The following is a 17,218-nucleotide window of genomic DNA, read 5'->3' on the forward strand; positions in this document are numbered from 1 at the left end:
AAAAATGCTGTTCACGAAATGCTGAAAAACGGCTGGGGCATTCATCAAACCAAAAGGCATAACCAAATTCTCAAAATGGCCCTCAGGGGTATTGAAAGCCGTCTTCCATTCGTCTCCTTCTCTGACCCTGACCAGGTTGTATGCCCCTCTTAGGTCTAATTTGGAAAAGATTTTAGCCCCAACAACCTGGTTAAACAGGTCCGGGATCAGAGGAAGCGGATAAGGATCACGAATAGTGATACTGTTCAGCTCCCTGAAATCCAGACAAGGTCTTAAAGAACCATCTTTTTTCTTAACAAAGAAAAAGCCAGCGGCAACAGATGACTTCGAGGGTCGTATGTGTCCTTTTCTCAGACTCTCAGAGATATAAGCACGCATAGCAACCCTTTCAGGTTGGGAGAGATTGTATAAACGAGATTTAGGCAGCTTGGCGCCTGGGATGAGATTAATAGGGCAATCGTACTCCCTGTGCGGAGGCAAATCCTGAACTCCACTCTCAGAGAAGACATCCGAAAATTCAGAGAGGAAAGGTGGTACAGTCTTAGTAGAAACCTCAGAAACAGATGTTATGAGGCAATTCTCTCTGCAAAAGTCACTCCAACCATTTATTTGCCTCGCTTGCCAATCAATGGTGGGGTTATGTTTAGTGAGCCAGGGTAGTCCCAACACTAGAGGAGTAGGCAAACCGCTAAGGACGAAACATGACACATCCTCAACATGAGCATCACTCACAATTAAACGGATATTGTGAACTATGCCCTTTAATGATTTCTGAGAAAGTGGAGCGGAATCAATAGCAAAAACAGGAATATCCTTTCCCAAAGTGCATACCTGGAAACCATGAGTTATTGCAAATTGATTATCAATGAGATTGACAGCTGCTCCACTATCCACAAAAATCTCACAAAAAATGCTCTTGCTCTCTAGCGCCATCCAAGCAGGTAGGACAAAACGGGAACTACAAGCAAACGGAAAACCTTCAATTTCCGCCTCAACCCTGCCAATAGTAACAGACGGAACATTTTTAAAAGATTTTTTCCTTTTTGTCTCTTTATTACTCCCAGAAAACTGCCTGAATCTCCTAGAGGGACAAACATTTGCCAAATGATTTATACCTCCACAACAAAAACAAACCCTCCCATGCGGGCTGAATCATCTATTGTCTGAGGCAATCAACCCCAGCTGCATGGGTTCCTGCTCAGAAGGGGCTGACAGTGACTGAGACCCCTGCGCACAGAATGAGACCGCTGCACTGTCCCGGGACGGAGTATGACAGGAAGGAGAGATCTCTCCTCTCTCACTAAGACGCCTGTCAATACGAACGGCCTGAGACATAGCAGAATCCAGGGAGATTGGCCTCTCATGAAAGGCAAATGCATCTTTCAATCCCTCTGAAAGACCCTGGCAAAATTGACTTCGGAGTGCAGCATCATTCCAACCAGTATCAGCTGCCCATCTCCGAAATTCTGAGCAGTATATCTCTACGGATTGTTTACCCTGGCATAACAGACGTAGTTTAGACTCAGCCAGAGCAATACGATCCGGATCATCATATATCTGACCCAGGGCTAAAAAGAATTCATCCACTGAGCGGAGGGGCCGTGCCCCCTCCGGTAGCGAAAAGGCCCAAGACTGAGCGTTACCCCTGAGCAGCGATACAATGATCCCCACCCTCCGTTCTTCATCACCAGAGGAATGGGGAAGAAGGCGAAAATGGAGTTTACAAGCCTCTTTAAAACGCACAAAATTCTCCCTACCCCCAGAGAACGTATCCGGGAGCGAGATCTTAGGCTCAGCACAAACTCCATGAACGCAAGCTGAACCAGTCACTTGAAACTGAGAAAAAATCCTACGGAGATCAGCTACCTCCAATGAAAGACCCTGGAGGCGTTCAGCCAAAAGTGAAACCGGATCCATGCTTGAGACGGTTTTGGCGGCTTATAATGTCACGGATGGTGTACAGGAAACAAGACAATACAATATAAACAATGACTCACTGGATCCACAACTAAGGAACAAAAGGGAGACCCCTGCATGAGACCTGCCGCTCTCCCTTATTGCTCAGCCTATGCGACCACCCCAAAGGTGGATGGGCGCATATCCACGTACCTCGACTATCTTACACCTGAAGACCCTACAATAGTGAGGGGATACGACCACCGGCTTCCTACACAGACACGGAGGGAGTCAGGGTCACCTGGATCCAGAAAACAGAAAATAATAAATACATAAACAGCACTTATCTTGCAGACGACTGGGGACTGTGGACTGAGAACTAGGAACAGCATGCACACACACTCCAGGAAGTTGTATAAGCCGCACACTACTGCATTCTGGGGAGGAACTTAAAGGGCAGCAATCAGTCCAACTGCATGACAGCTGAGATAGACTAACAAGATAAGGAACTCAACCAAAACAAAGAAACTCAAGGAGGAGGATCTGAAAGGCTCCTATCAGAGCTTCTCAGCTGTCTGGCAGTGACACTCATAGAGCAGTGAAGTCCCTCAAGCGCTCCTCCGGCTGTCACTCTAAGGTGCGTCATACCACTGGGACACCTACCACAAACATCACGGCTACACGCTGGATAACAGCGAAGGCTGCACTCACCCTCTAGACACCTCCTATGACGGCCCTCCCCGAACCCCCCCCCCCCGCCCCTCACTGCCCGTGCACATCACGCTCAAACAGAGTGCATAAATAAAACAGTGTTAACCACATGCTTGTTAGATATAAGTTTTATTGTCCTGATGAAGGGGGCCGTTCGCCCCAGAAACGCATTGACAGTCTTTTGAATAAAGAACTCCTTCACCTACATCATCCTGGTCCTGAGTTCTTCTGCATCAGAAAGGTCTAACTTTCTTCTCATCCGCAATTCTTTCCATCCCAAAACTCTGCAACCAACAGAAAAAGGGCATAGACCGTGGCAGCAGACGCGGATAACCCCATACGCTGGACGGGATTATTCCAGCAAGGCGATTTACGGGCGTTGTGTCTTCTCACAACCCTAAATGGTGAGCATAAACTGTGGGGTTTTTTTATAACAAGACAGACGGTTCTACACACGAGGCGCTGCCTCCTGTTCTTTCTCCCCCCCCCCCCCCCCCAATATTGTAATGCATCTCATATCTCACTATCATTCAACGGGAACAAAAGATAGCAGAAAGGGAAGACACAACAACAAAAAGTCACAATATATATACCATCGAGGCTCAAAACCTCCAGGCCTTCCATATCTTGATCCACTTCTCTTGAACATTTCTTTGCCTATATAAAATATTCTCATGGTTCTTAACCTTGTTAACCAAATTTATGCAGGTATTTATATCAGGGGTATATTGTGAGAACCAGACCCAAGTAACCAAGAGTCTGGCCAAGAATAATATTCTACCTAGAAAATTTTTTTGATATTTATGTCTGCCTAACTTAGAAAGATCACTCGATATAAAACATTCTACATTAAAAGGAATCTGTAACTTCATTTTATGAGTAATAAAGTTTTTAATAGCATTCCAATATTCTTTGAGTTTTGGGCAAGACCAAAGCATATGTAGGTGGTCCGCACCTAATAGATCACACCATGGGCACCTAGAACTATCTCTTAACCCACATTTACTAAGCCATGGGGGCGTGACATATAATCTATGAAAAATATTAAATTGTACCAAAATGGGATTAAAATTGTGAGATAATAAACTTAAATTCAAAAATATATTCCCCCATCCCCCTAGTTGAATATTTGGACAATCAACCCTCCAGGCCCTTTGTCCTGTTGATTGCATTTTAATAAACCGTGCCTTAAGAAATCATTTATAAATATTTGAAATCTTCAATCTCTGATCTAAATTTCCTTATCAACTCATTTAAAAAAACTAAGTATCTATCTCTAACAGGGATTTATCCTTCAAGCTAGAAAGTGCTGATCGCAGCTGTAAATATCTTAACCACGATAAATTATCCCTTTGTGATAAATCCAAAAACGACAATATCTCTCTATTCTTCACCACCTGTGTAACATATAAAATAAAAATTTTTTGCCAAAACTCAGCCCCAGCTATACCACCTAAAACCTGCAAATAAGAATTATACCACAAAGGAGTGCATTGAAGCGATCCTTTTACCCCCAACCATGATCTAATAGTGGCCCAAGACTTAGATAACTTTGTGGCCTCTCTATAATACTGCTCCCGATTGATCAATTGTCCAGATTCTAAAAGAGTAAATATACAGGGTGAGCCATTTATATGGATACACCTTAATAAAATGGTAATGATTGGTGATATTAACTTCCTGTTTGTGGCACATAAGTATATGTGAGGGGGGAAACTTTTCAAGATGGGTGGTGACCATGGCGGCCATTTTGAAGTCAGCCATTTTGAATCCAACTTTTGTTTTTTCAATAAGAAGAGGGTCATGTGACACATCAAACTTATTGGGAATTTCACACGAAAAACAATGGTGTACTTGGTTTTAACTTAACTTTATTCTTTCATGAGTTATTTACAAGTTTCTCTTTGTTTACAGCCATTGACATGTCGCCGAGGTTAACACATGAGGAGCGGATAGAAATTGTGTTGATGTCTGGTGAACGCAGTAACCGGGTCATTGCAGCAGATTTCAATGCAAGACACTCTACGAGACCACCTATCTCCCATGCTACAGTTAGCAAACTGCTTGCTAAGTTTCGTGAAACTGGTTCAGTGTTGGATTTGCCAAAATGTGGACGCATGAAATCTGTCTCTAATGAAGAAACATCAGTGGCTGTCCTAGCTTCATTCAGCAAGAGCCCACAGCGTAGCACTCGCCACATGTCACTGGAGAGTGGCATTAGTCGAACATCCCTTTGGTGGATATTAGCTACTCACAAATGGCACCCTTACAAACTCCAGCTACTCAACGAGGATGACCCAGATCGGCGCACTGAATTTGCAGAATGGGCAAAACAAAAATTGGAACAGGACCCTCAGTTTACGCAGAAGATTTTGTTCAGTGATGAGGCAAACTTTTATGTGAATGGTGAAGTTAACAAACAAAACCACCGCTATTGGTCTGACACTAACCCACATTGGATAGATCCCTCCAAGACTGTTGGAACAAAAAAATTGATGGTATGGTGTGGTATATGGGGTACAAAGATAGTGGGGCCATTCTTCATCAATGGAAACCTCAAGGCCACTGGATATGCGAAATTGCTACATGATGATGTGTTTCCCTCTTTATGCACTGAAACTGGCACGTTCCCTGAGTTTTTCCAGCAAGATGGTGCACCACCACATTATGGGTGTCAGGTCCGAGCATTCCTAGATGAACAGTTTCCTGGAAAGTGGATTGGTCGTCGTGCGCCAGTTGAATGGCCCCCAAGGTCTCCCGATCTGACCCCCTTAGACTTTCATCTTTGGGGTCATCTGAAGGCAATTGTCTATGCTGTGAAGATACGAGATGTGCAGCACCTGAAACTACGGATACTGGAAGCCTGTGCTAGCATTTCTCCTGCAGTGTTGCTATCAGTGTGTGAAGAGTGGGAGAAGAGGGTTCCATTGACAATCCAACACAATGGGCAGCACATTGAACACATTTTATAAGTGGTCAGAAACTTGTAAATAACTCATGAAAGAATAAAGTTATGTTAAAACCAAGCACACCATTGTTTTTCTTGTGAAATTCCCAATAAGTTTGATGTGTCACATGACCCTCTTCCTATTGAAAAAACAAAAGTTGGATTCAAAATGTCCGACTTCAAAATGGCCACCATGGTCACCACCCATCTTGAAAAGTTTTCCCCCTCACATATACTAATGTGCCACAAACAGGAAGTTAATATCACCAACCATTCCCATTTTATTAAGGTGTATCCATATAAATAGCCCACACTGTATTATTATACGAGGATCTCCTCACCAAAGTCGTAAGCAATACACTTTTCTGCCATTCACGATACAACCATAGCTGGACAGCAATAAAATATCCCTTGAAGTAGGGGAGATTCAATCCCCCCTGCTCCAGTGGTTTATACAAATATTTCAATTTAAGCCTTACTCGTTTTTCCCCCCACAATAAATCATTAATGATTCTCTCCATAAGTTTGAAAAACGTATCCTCTATCAATATGGGTGAATTCCTAAGAATATAAAGGAGTTGACCAAAGATACTCGATCAGCTCTAGATAAGGACAGTCAAAGCCATATCCCAATTTTTTACCTCAATTTTGCTATCAGTGGAATCAAATTAAGCTGTAAAAAATCTTCAGTCTTAGGGGATATTATCATACCCAGATAATGAAAAGTATCCAAAACATTCAACTTATTTCCCTATACGCGGATGATGTGTTATTTTTTATAGATCATACAGAAACAACCCTCCCAAGACTCATCCGAATGGCTAAATTCCTTGAACAAGAGGCTGCCAGAATAAAACTACAACATGTCTGACATTTATTCCGGCAGCCTCTCGCCGTGCGCTGCCGTGTCTCTCCGGAATTCCGCCCCACCCCCATTATAGTCAATGGGGACGCGTCAGCAGTGAGGCACACGGTCACTAGCCGCAGGACGGATCCGGCAGGCTGTTCACCCGACGGGACAGCCTGCCGGAGGTCCGTGCTGCTAGTGTGAAAGTAGCCTAATCTTTGTATTTTTCCTCTTCTTGTTTGGTAGTAATGGCGATGGTCTTAGTTGAGAGATCTGTTGCAGAATGTGGAGGATCAATTGGAGTGGGGAATTAGGGGTGGGTTGTGATGCGTCTCATAGGATAGGGGGGAAGGAGGAAGGGTTTGTTAAAAATCTCCATAGGTAGGGAATATTTTTTTTAATCTAATGTTAGTTAGAATTTTTACTTGGAATGTTCGGGGGCTGGGGGATAGACTAAAGAGACAAGCGGTCTTTGATCTTGTGCAGAGACATTTACCATCAATTGTCTGTCTGGTGGAAACTCATCTGTCCGAGGATACTTCCCAGCGAATCGCCAGGCTATGGGCTGCGCAGACGTATCATTCCATTTTTTTTAGTCATTCAATAGGAGTGACAGTTTTTATTCATAGAGCGATTAATTCAGTCTATGAGGCATCCTCTGTTGATGAGCAAGGGAGATTTGTCTTCCTATACTGTAAACTAGCAGGAAAATGATGTATCCTAGCTTTTGTTTACATCACACCTCCGTTCTCCTTTCATGTGCTTAATTCCCTGCTATCTTTTATGGATCAATAGCCTATATGTCCTACATTAATTATTGGGGATTTTAATTGCGTTATCAATCCTATTATACATAGGGTTTTTATGGTGGGTGATGGTTATACGTCTGTCCAAGGGTCTCCCTTGGCATGCTTTTGCCAGGAAGCTGGTTTTGCAGATGTTTGGGGACGCTTAGGGCATTGGAGAAGAGTATACTCATGTATAAGTAATTCGGGTAAATCTATGTCTAGGATAAATCTTGCCCTAATGAATAAAAAATATATGAGCCTTGTAAAACGGATGAAATATGAGACAAGGTCTCTTTCGGACCTCTGTCCCTTGAACTTTGGCTGGTGCATGATAGAAATGTAGCGAGACCCCCATTTAGATTAAATCCCTATTGGATGTCAGTAATGGAAAACCACAAAACAATACAACAGGAGATTGAGCGTTTCTGGGATATTAATTATAATTCAGCTAAAATTCAGGTAGTATGGGATACCTTTAAGACGTTTATGAGGGGAATTTTAGTTAGTAATATTGCTAATCTGAGGAAGGGGTACGGTATCAGCGAGAAAAAGTTAAAAAAAACTAGCGGCATTAGTCACACAATCCTCTTTTAGGAATAAGACAGAAGAAAACAGGAAAGTTATGTAGAAGGCTAGTCAAGCTTATTCTGACTTTTTGTTGGAGAAGGCTCAACAGAGGGTCAAAAATATTTAATAGAGTCAGGGCATCCTGGAAAACTGTTACCCAGAGTGATTTCTAACCAAGAGCAAAAAAATATATAGATAATATTCGTTAAACTAGTGCTAAAATAGATAGCAATATCACGGATGAAATGATGGAGTCCTATTTGGATGCCATCTCCCTACCAGTTATTACTGACGTTCAAAGGGAAGCGCTTGAGGTGGATTTTTCCATGCAGGAATTAGAAATAGCAATTAAAGCATGTTCTGGTAACCCCTCCCCATGATCAGATGGATTCCCATATGAATTTTATCATAAATACAGGGAAATTATCCTTCCTAGGCTTTTGAGGGTATTTGCTGAATTGTTGGAGGATAGGAATTTACCAGAATCAATGACAGAAGATATAATAATATTTATTCTGAAAAAAGGTAAAGACCACTTAGATTTAGGATCATATAGACCCATATCATTATTAAATACGGATGTGAAGCTTCTCTCAAGAATTCTGTCTACAAGGCTTTCTAATGTCATTCCCTCAATTATTCACCCAGACCAGATGGTGTCTCTCACTCCATCCTGTCCTTAGATGCCTCTAAGGCCTTTGACAAGGTGAAGTGGAGATTTCTCTGGAAGGTTTTGATTAGGATGGGTTTTGCAGATAGATTTATTGATAAGATTAAACTATTATATAGATCTCCTTCAGCAGGGCTGAATGTTAATGGGATCTTGACATCTAGCTTCGATCTGAATAGGGGCACTCAAGGTTGTCCACTATCTCCATTTCTATTTGATATTTATATCGAGCCTTTGGCTTTGGCCATCAGACAGGATGATAAAATTAAAGGGTTTGGAACACTAGGGACATAAGATCGTATTTCCCTATACGCGGATGATGTGTTATTTTTTATAGATCATACAGAAACAACCCTCCCAAAACTCATCCGAATGGCTAAATTCCTTCGGCGGGGTTTTAGGTTTAGATATAAATTGGTCAAAAAACACTCTTATGTCATTGGATTTTGTACCCTCTAATGGGTTTTTGCTGACTCAGGCATTTTTCAGACTGATCAGGATCAGTCTTACAAATGCCATCAGTTGGCATATGTTTTGCCGGATCCAGCAGGCAGTTCCTGCGACGGAACTGCTTGCCGGATCACTCTGCCGCAAGTGTGAAAGTAGCCTTAATCAGATATTATTCCAGCTTAATCAGATATTATAACCACTTAGTCAGATATTATTCTGATCGAGCCAATCCATAGCAAGATCCGCAGTATAAAGAAAATGCGTTCTATTGTTAAAGATGATCTGAAGTTTAGCTGTATAGACAAGTGAATACTTAATATCCTTTTCTTGTAGACGCTTTTTGACCGCAATAAAAGAGCGTCTCCTTTCTTGGATCTCTTTAGAAAAGTCGGGAAAGAAAGCCAGTGTATTCCCATTATATACAATAGGAGGACACTCCCTCGCGCTTCTCAATACCATATCTCTATCCCGTGAGACCAAAAGCTGCCTCCCATGAATTGGTTTACTTCTGGGAACCCGATGAGCCCTTTCCACTAAAAACGTTGGGGAAAAATGTTCTTTTCCAAAATTCTCTAAAATCAACCTTTTGTAGTAAGATTCTTATCCGCAGCCCCCTCAGGTAAACCCAAAATTCTGACATTGCATTTCCTTGACCTGTCCTCCAGGTCCACCACTTTTTTTTCTAAGGGTATTAAGATCCATCCATAGGGTAGAAATCTCAGTTTTTGATGTTATAAATTCATTCTGTAAAACACCCAAGAATTTCTCCACAATATTAACTCTGTCTCGAATCTTGGATTTGTCCTCCCTTATCAGGATTACATCAGTCTGAATTGATCCAAGCTGTGTTGAAATGTCCTGTATTAAATCCCAATTTTTCTTTACTGCCAGCAATATTTCTGTTAATGGGCAAGAGTTAGTGTTAGATAATTTTCCTTCCTCCGCCCTCTCTTTCCCCTTAGATTGAGGGGATTCTCTCCTTACTCCCTCCTCCATATTCACAACATTATTATTTTTTTTAAAGCTAGTATCTTGCGGCTCTTTTTGTCCTGCTCTCATAGTGACCTTTGGAGACTTCAAGAATTGATACATTTTTGCTCCTTCCAAAAGTTTTGGGGCTCATTTTACCCCGGAGAAATCCGCTCAGCATCTATTTTGCTTCTTGACCATAATTTTTTATTTTTTTCCCCTTCCCTTCTCTTCCTTCTTTCCTTTCTTCTTCTTCCCCCCTGGCTGGACTATTTATATATTGTTTTGTTAATATACTGTATCTGGGGGTAAGAAAATAACACAAGAAGAGACAGTACAAGAAGAGTATTTAAATCAAGCTAATATCCATAAATAAAACAGGAAGAGACAAAAAAAAAAAGCTCAAAAAAGACAACCAACAAAACAAGGGCAAAAAAAAGTTGGAGCAATCAAGCGGTCATAGCGAACAGATCACTTTATTAATTTGTTAATTTGTTATGAATAGTTATAGGTTCTTAGTTATAGTTCTTCATTGTAAGTTGTTAATTCATTATAAGTTCATAAGCAAAAAGAGGGAGGAATCTGATCTAAAACGGATAGATCTCAACAGTTTTCTCAAGGAGCAGCAGCAGCAAGAAACACAATTCTCAAAGAATGCAGCCGTAGGGCAGAGGAGAGACGCCGGCAGAGGAATCCATGGGGCAGCAAGCGAAGCGAAGGAGATCAAAGCCGCAAAACAAGCTATGTTAAATTCAGCCAGTGTCATTCACAGCAGGCCCCCACAGGCAGGTTGAACAGCACTTCATCATAGAAGAGGTCCAATCAGGGACTGGAGAGCCCTGGGGTTCGGGAGCAGGGCCCATCACTGAGTAACAGACAGAGCAGGAGATGCGGTGGAGCGATGCAGGAGAAGAGGGAGGGTGAAAGAAATCTGCTTCTTAATGCACCCTGGTTCTTCCTTTGTTTGTCACAGACAGGTACCCGGTGAACGGATCTCAATAAGATACACACACAGGCGTATTTCTGAAACCGTTCTGCCTTTATTCTCGGAATTCAGCACCTTTATAGACATTCTTCCACACATATTAGAAACAGATGTGATTCACATATTCACTGTTGCTGGGCAGACTCCATTCCCTATATGGACATAAGGCTAATGTAAACATTTTCTCCCTCTAGAATGATGTCACCCAGCATCCTGTCCCGCATACAGATCATATAGCGTATTCTATTTAACCCTTCAATCCCCTCTTAAGTCATGAATATGACTTATCTTCTTTCTCTCATAGAGAGGTAAGTAGCATATGATTGTCAAGGGTCTGTGGGTTTTGGACACATTACGCAAAACATCTGTATGAGGGAAGGGATACATTGGATACAGCAACATATGACAATCAAGGAAGCAATTATAATACTGATAAATAATGTTCTCAACCAACTCAAATCCGGCAGCCAGCTCAATAACCAGTCCCACCAAGAGGTTGAGTCAACATTTTTCTTGATATTATTAGCAATTTCATGTAACCCTTGAATATGGGACTGGATTGATCTGGAATGGTCAAATAAATTAAAACAACACATTCCTTTAAAATCTTGACATCCTATATTATGTTTAAAGGGAATCTGTCACTAGCAATTTACCCCATTTTTTTTTCATGAATCCATGTTTAACAGAGTACCTTTTTTCCATCTGTCTGATTCTTTTGATTGTCAGTCTTGTCATTTCTTCAAAAAATCGATTCTTGTGATATGTAAATGACGCTGTAAGGAGCCCAGAGGGGCGTTCTTCTTTCTCCACGGTGCCCAGGAACGCCCCTCTGAAGTGCCGTGCCCGCCGAAATTTCAAATCTAATAACGCCTCCAAGTTCATCTAAATCCCCTCCCAGAGGCGCGGCTAAGTGCTCAACACCTCCCCTCCTCAGCGCCGCGCTCTGCGGCAAACACCCCGATCCTCCTCTCGCCGGCATCCCAAATCCCGCGCAGGCGCAGTGCCGGCGATTGCCTGCGCTATGATGAGATGAGTGACGGCACTGCGCCTGCGCGGGATTTGGGATGCCGGCGAGAGGAGGGGGGGTGTTGAGCACTTAGCCGCGCCTCTGGGAGGGGATTTAGATGAACTTGGAGGCGTTATTAGATTTGAAATTTCGGCGGGCACGGCACTTCAGAGGGGCGTTCCTGGGCACCGTGGAGAAAGAAGAACGCCCCTCTGGGCTCCTTACAGCGTCATTTACATATCACAAGAATCGATTTTTTGAAGAAATGACAAGACTGACAATCAAAAGAATCAGACAGATTGAAAAAAGGTACTCTGTTAAACATGGATTCATGAAAAAAAAAATTTGGTAAATTGCTAGTGACAGATTCCCTTTAAGGCGCATAAAGACTCGCCGAGCAGCAGCAGATTGTCAAGAAGGAAGTGTTACTTCCGACAATCGTCTGCTTGTTCAGTGGCGGTGAGTGCTGCATTTACGTGCAGCAATCTCCACCACAGTATGAGAACAAGGAATCACTATTGCAATCGCTTGTCCTCATACAGCTGCCTTTTATCAGGGAAGAAGATCAGTGTTTAGACAGCACAATTTGCTGCCCAGAAATGATAATTTAGATGCCTGCATGAACGACAGGATCACCCGATAAACAAAAGTTTCCTTTGTTCATCAGGTGATTGGTGGCACCTTTACACGGCAGATTGTTGGGAACAATTGTTTGCAGGAACATTTGTTCCTGATAATCTTCCAGATTTTTTTACCATGTAAATCCAGCTTTAGAGGGAGAGGGCTCCCATTGTCCTCCGGTGCCCCCTGCAGTGAATCAGTTGCTATGGCAGCATGGGTCATTTTAAGGGCTCCCAGGCTTACCATTGTAAACTGCCAATTAAGATTAATTCTCTGCTGTTACCTGGTATTAACCTTTGCCTCCGTTTGATTATGCTCTTCATCTGTTTGATCCACCATTCAGTAACTACACTGCAAATGCAACCTGGAATTGAATGCGTTTTGCACGCACATGAGAAAAATTGGCATGTTTGGTTCCCAGACCCGAACCTGGACTTCTTCACAGAAGTTTGGGTTTGGGATCGGTGTTGTGTAGATTTTATTATTTTCCCTTATAACATGGTTATAAGGGAAATTAATAGCATTCTTAATACAGAATGCTAAGTAAATTAGGGATGGAGGGGTTAAAAAATAATTAAACTCCCCTCATCCACTTGTTCGCGCAGCCCGACTCGTCTTCTTTCTTCTTCTTTGAGGACCTGGGAGGAAAAGGACCTTTGGTGATGTCACCGCGCTCATCACATGGTTCATCGCCACAATATAGAGCATGCTGCGATTTCTTTCACGCATCAGTTCTGTCTTGCGTGAAAAACGCAGCATGTTCTATATTCTGCGTTTTTCACGCAACCCTGGCCCCATAGAAGTGCATGGGGCTTCAGTGAAAAACACATTGCATCCAGAAGCAAGTGCAGATGCAATGCATTTTTCACTGATGGTTGCTACGGTAGATGTTTTTTGTAAACCTTCAGTTTTTTATCATGTGCGTGAAAAACGCATCAAAACACATTGCACTCTGTGGAAAAAACTGAACAACTGAACGCAATCGCAGACTAAACTGATTTAACTTGCTTGCAAAATGGTGCGAGTTTCACTGAATGCACCCTGAACGCATCTGGACCTAATTTGTCACGCTCTTGTGAAAGAGGCTTTAATTTGTTTTTTTAATGTTATTTAAAGAAAGTATTGTTCAACATTGACAAACTGCTGTATTTGTGTCTTTCTCTTCTGCAGAGCTGTTAACAATGATCTTTTGGACACATACCAGCTAAAGTCATTGGATGGTCTCCTGGAGGGAGATCTTTCTGATTTGGCCTTAATCCGAAATGATTCTGGAAAGTTGTATGTTACCCACAAGCATTATCTTAAGAGGAATCCTTCAAGTAATCACTCAATGAAACCTGTTTCAGTGTTTCCACAAGATGATCTAGATAACTTTGCAGCTCGTGAACCATATGACCGTGTGATTCGTTGCCTGGGTTGGAAATTTGACTTCTCCATTTTTGACAAGTATTACTTTTTGTTCATATTTGCTTTAATAATCTTTAAATAGTCCATGTATGTTAGGGTTACATAATACATTCCGCACATGTTGAGACCTGCATTATTTTACTATGTATTATACAGTTATATTTTAACCAACTCCTGACCTGCAATTTTCTTTGTTTTAGTTTTTTACTACCTGCCTTCCTGGAGAAACAATTTTTTTTTTGTTCACATAGCTGTATGAGGGCCTATTTTTTGCAGGACAAGTTGTAATTTCTACTGGCATTATTTAATATTGCATACAATAGTGAGAAGTAGGGATGAGCGAACCCGAACTGTATAGTTCGGGTTCGTACCGAATTTTGGGGTGTCCGCGACACGGACCCGAACATTATCGTAAAAGTCCGGGTTCGGTGTTCGGCGCTTTCTTGGCGCTTTTTGAAAGGCTGCAAAGCAGCCAATCAACAAGCGTCATACTACTTGCCCCAAGAGGCCATCACAGCCTTGCCTACTATTGGCATGGCTGTGATTGGCCAGTGCAGCATGTGACCCAGCCTCTATATAAGCTTGGGTCACGTAGCGCTGCACGTCACTCTGCTGATACAAGTGTAGGGAGAGGTTGCAGCTGCGACGTTAGGGCGAGAGTAGGCAGTGATTAACTCCTCCAAAACACTTAAGACAGTGATCGATCTACAGCTGTGGATCATTGAACTGCTGCTATTCAATTGCTCACTGTTTTTAGGCTGCCCAGAGCGTTTTTCAGTCACTTTTTTCTGGGGTGATCGGCGGCCATTCTGTGGCTTGTGGTGCGCCAGCACAAGCTGCCACCAAGTCCATTTAACCATCAATAGTGTGGTTATTTTCTGCTATATCCTACATCAGGGGCAAGCTGTCACCAAGTCCATTTAACCATCAATAGTGTGGTTATTTTTTGGCTATATCCTACATCAAGGGCAAGCTGCCACCAAGTCCATTTAACCATCAATAGTGTGGTTATTTTTTTGTCTATATCCTACATCAGGGGCAAGCTGCCACCAAGTCCATTTAACCATCAATAGTGTGGTTATTTTTTGGCTATATCCTACATCAGGGGCAAGCTGCCACCAAGTCCATTTAACCATCAATAGTGTGGTTATTTAAATCTATCCCTAAAAGGGTATATTAGATTCAAGGTGCTGATACGGTCATTCTCAATAACTTCACACACACGCTACTGTGCATATCCAAGTCTAATTCTGTCCGTAAACGTATACCTGTCACCCAGCGCCTAAATAATAGGCCTCAAATTAATATTCAGCTAAATCTGTGGTTATTGCTGTAGCTGCTCAAGTTATTTTGTGTCCGTCAAAGCACAGTTTTTGTTCTGGGTTGAAATACAATTCCCAACCTAGCAATTTTCTAAATTAGTGGTTTCTGCTGTATCAGGCCTACTTTAAATCTATCCCTAAAAGGGTATATTAGATTCAAGGTGTTGATGGGGTCATTCTCAATAACTTCACACACACGCTACTGTGCATATCCAAGTCTAATTCTGTCCGTAAACGTATACCTGTCACCCAGCGCCTAAATAATAGGCCTCAAATTAATATTCAGCTAAATCTGTGGTTATTGCTGTAGCTGGTCAAGTTATTTTGTGTCCGTCAAAGCACAGTTTTTGTTCTGGGTTGAAATACAATTCCCAACCTAGCAATTTCCTAAATTAGTGGTTTCTGCTGTATCAGGCCTACTTTAAATCTATCCATAAAAGGGTATATTAAATTCAAGGTGCTGATAGGGTCATTCTCAATAAATTCACACACACGCTACTGTGCATATCCAAGTCTAATTCTGTCCGTAAACGTATACCTGTCACCCAGCGCCTAAATAATAGGCCTCAAATTTATATTCAGCTAAATCTGTCATTACTGCTGTGCCTGTATTAGTGTAATACGGTACCTAAATAGATAGCCAGATAGTGTTAGGTGTCTGTAAAAAAAGGCCTGAATTTGAATTCAATACATTGGGCCAAATAATATTTTTCTTATTGTGGTGAACGGTAACAATGAGGAAAACATCTAGTAAGGGACGCGGACATGGTCGTGGTGGTGTTAGTGGACCCTCTGGTGCTGGGAGAGGACGTGGCCGTTCTGCCACAGCCACACGTCCTAGTGAACCAACTACCTCGGGTCCCAGTAGCCAGCAGAATTTACAGCAATATTTGGTGGGGCCCAATGCCGTTCTAAGGATGGTAAGGCCTGAGCAGGTACAGGCATTAGTCAATTGGGTGGCCGACAGTGGATCCAGCACGTTCACATTATCTCCCACCCAGTCTTCTGCAGAAAGTGCACAGATGGCGCATGAAAACCAAGCCCATCAGTCTGTCACATCACCCCCATGCATATCAGGGAAACTGTCTGAGCCTCAAGTTAGGCAGCAGTCTCTTATGCTGTTTGAAGACTCTGCTGGCAGGGTTTCCCAAGGGCATCCACCTAGCCCTTCCCCAGGGGTGGAAGAGATAGAATGCACTAACGCACAACCACTTATGTTTCCTGATGATGAGGACATGGGAATACCACCTCAGCACGTCTCTGATGACGAAACACAGGTGCCAACTGCTGCATCTTTCTGCAGTGTGCAGACTGAACAGGAGGTCAGGGATCAAGACTGGGTGGAAGACGATGCAGGGGACGATGAGGTCCTAGACCCCACATGGAATGAAGGTCGTGCCACTGACTTTCACAGTTCGGAGGAAGAGGCAGTGGTGAGACCAAGCCAACAGCGTATATCCTACCACCTGTCAATTATCCCTCCATATGTATTTTTAATAACACTCTCAACAGAGTCTTGTTTTGTCTTATGTGTATGTTAACAGTAAATAAGAGTTATGTTTTAATAATAGACCTTAAACAGGAATTATTAGTCCTAGGACTACTGGATTATAACTTTGACCTCCTGGGCCCAGTGGGTCACTCTGAAACAACTTATAGTAAAATTTGAGGTTATCCCTCATGTTTGTATGACCCCTCTAGAGAGAGCAATTTCTCCCACCCAATTCAAATAATATAGTAGTGAATGTGATACAGGATTGAGGTCCAAGAAAATATTGGAGATAGATCACTTGCCCTATCCCCACCGTTGGGCTATGGCAGGGTTCCTCAAACAAAAATTAAACTTGGAAAGTCTGACTATTGAGGCTAGTCAAGTGTTCTCTAATGCCAACATCCCCCTAAATCAGACAGATATCAATATTGCTTTTAGGAATCTGAATCAAACATATAGCCAGCATATTAGATCCTGGTGGGAGATAGCCAGCTTTGAGAGATATATACAGCAAGGTATTGTGTATAGGGGACTACG

General features: G+C 42.4%; 1 protein-coding gene across 2 annotated transcripts in view; it reads left to right on the forward strand.

Moving 5' to 3' along the window:
• The window catches only part of FOXRED2 (FAD dependent oxidoreductase domain containing 2), a 692,701-nt gene that overhangs the window by 109,140 nt on the left and 566,343 nt on the right, over nucleotides 1-17,218 (forward strand). For both annotated transcript variants that reach the window (XM_040407426.1, XM_040407427.1), the window contains exon 4: nucleotides 13,631-13,906. In XM_040407426.1, the coding sequence (XP_040263360.1) occupies nucleotides 13,631-13,906 (276 nt within the window). The remainder of the gene's footprint in view (nucleotides 1-13,630; nucleotides 13,907-17,218) is intronic.

The sequence above is a fragment of the Bufo bufo genome, chromosome 9 (assembly GCF_905171765.1).
Source record: "Bufo bufo chromosome 9, aBufBuf1.1, whole genome shotgun sequence".
NCBI classification, from domain to species: domain Eukaryota; kingdom Metazoa; phylum Chordata; class Amphibia; order Anura; family Bufonidae; genus Bufo; species Bufo bufo.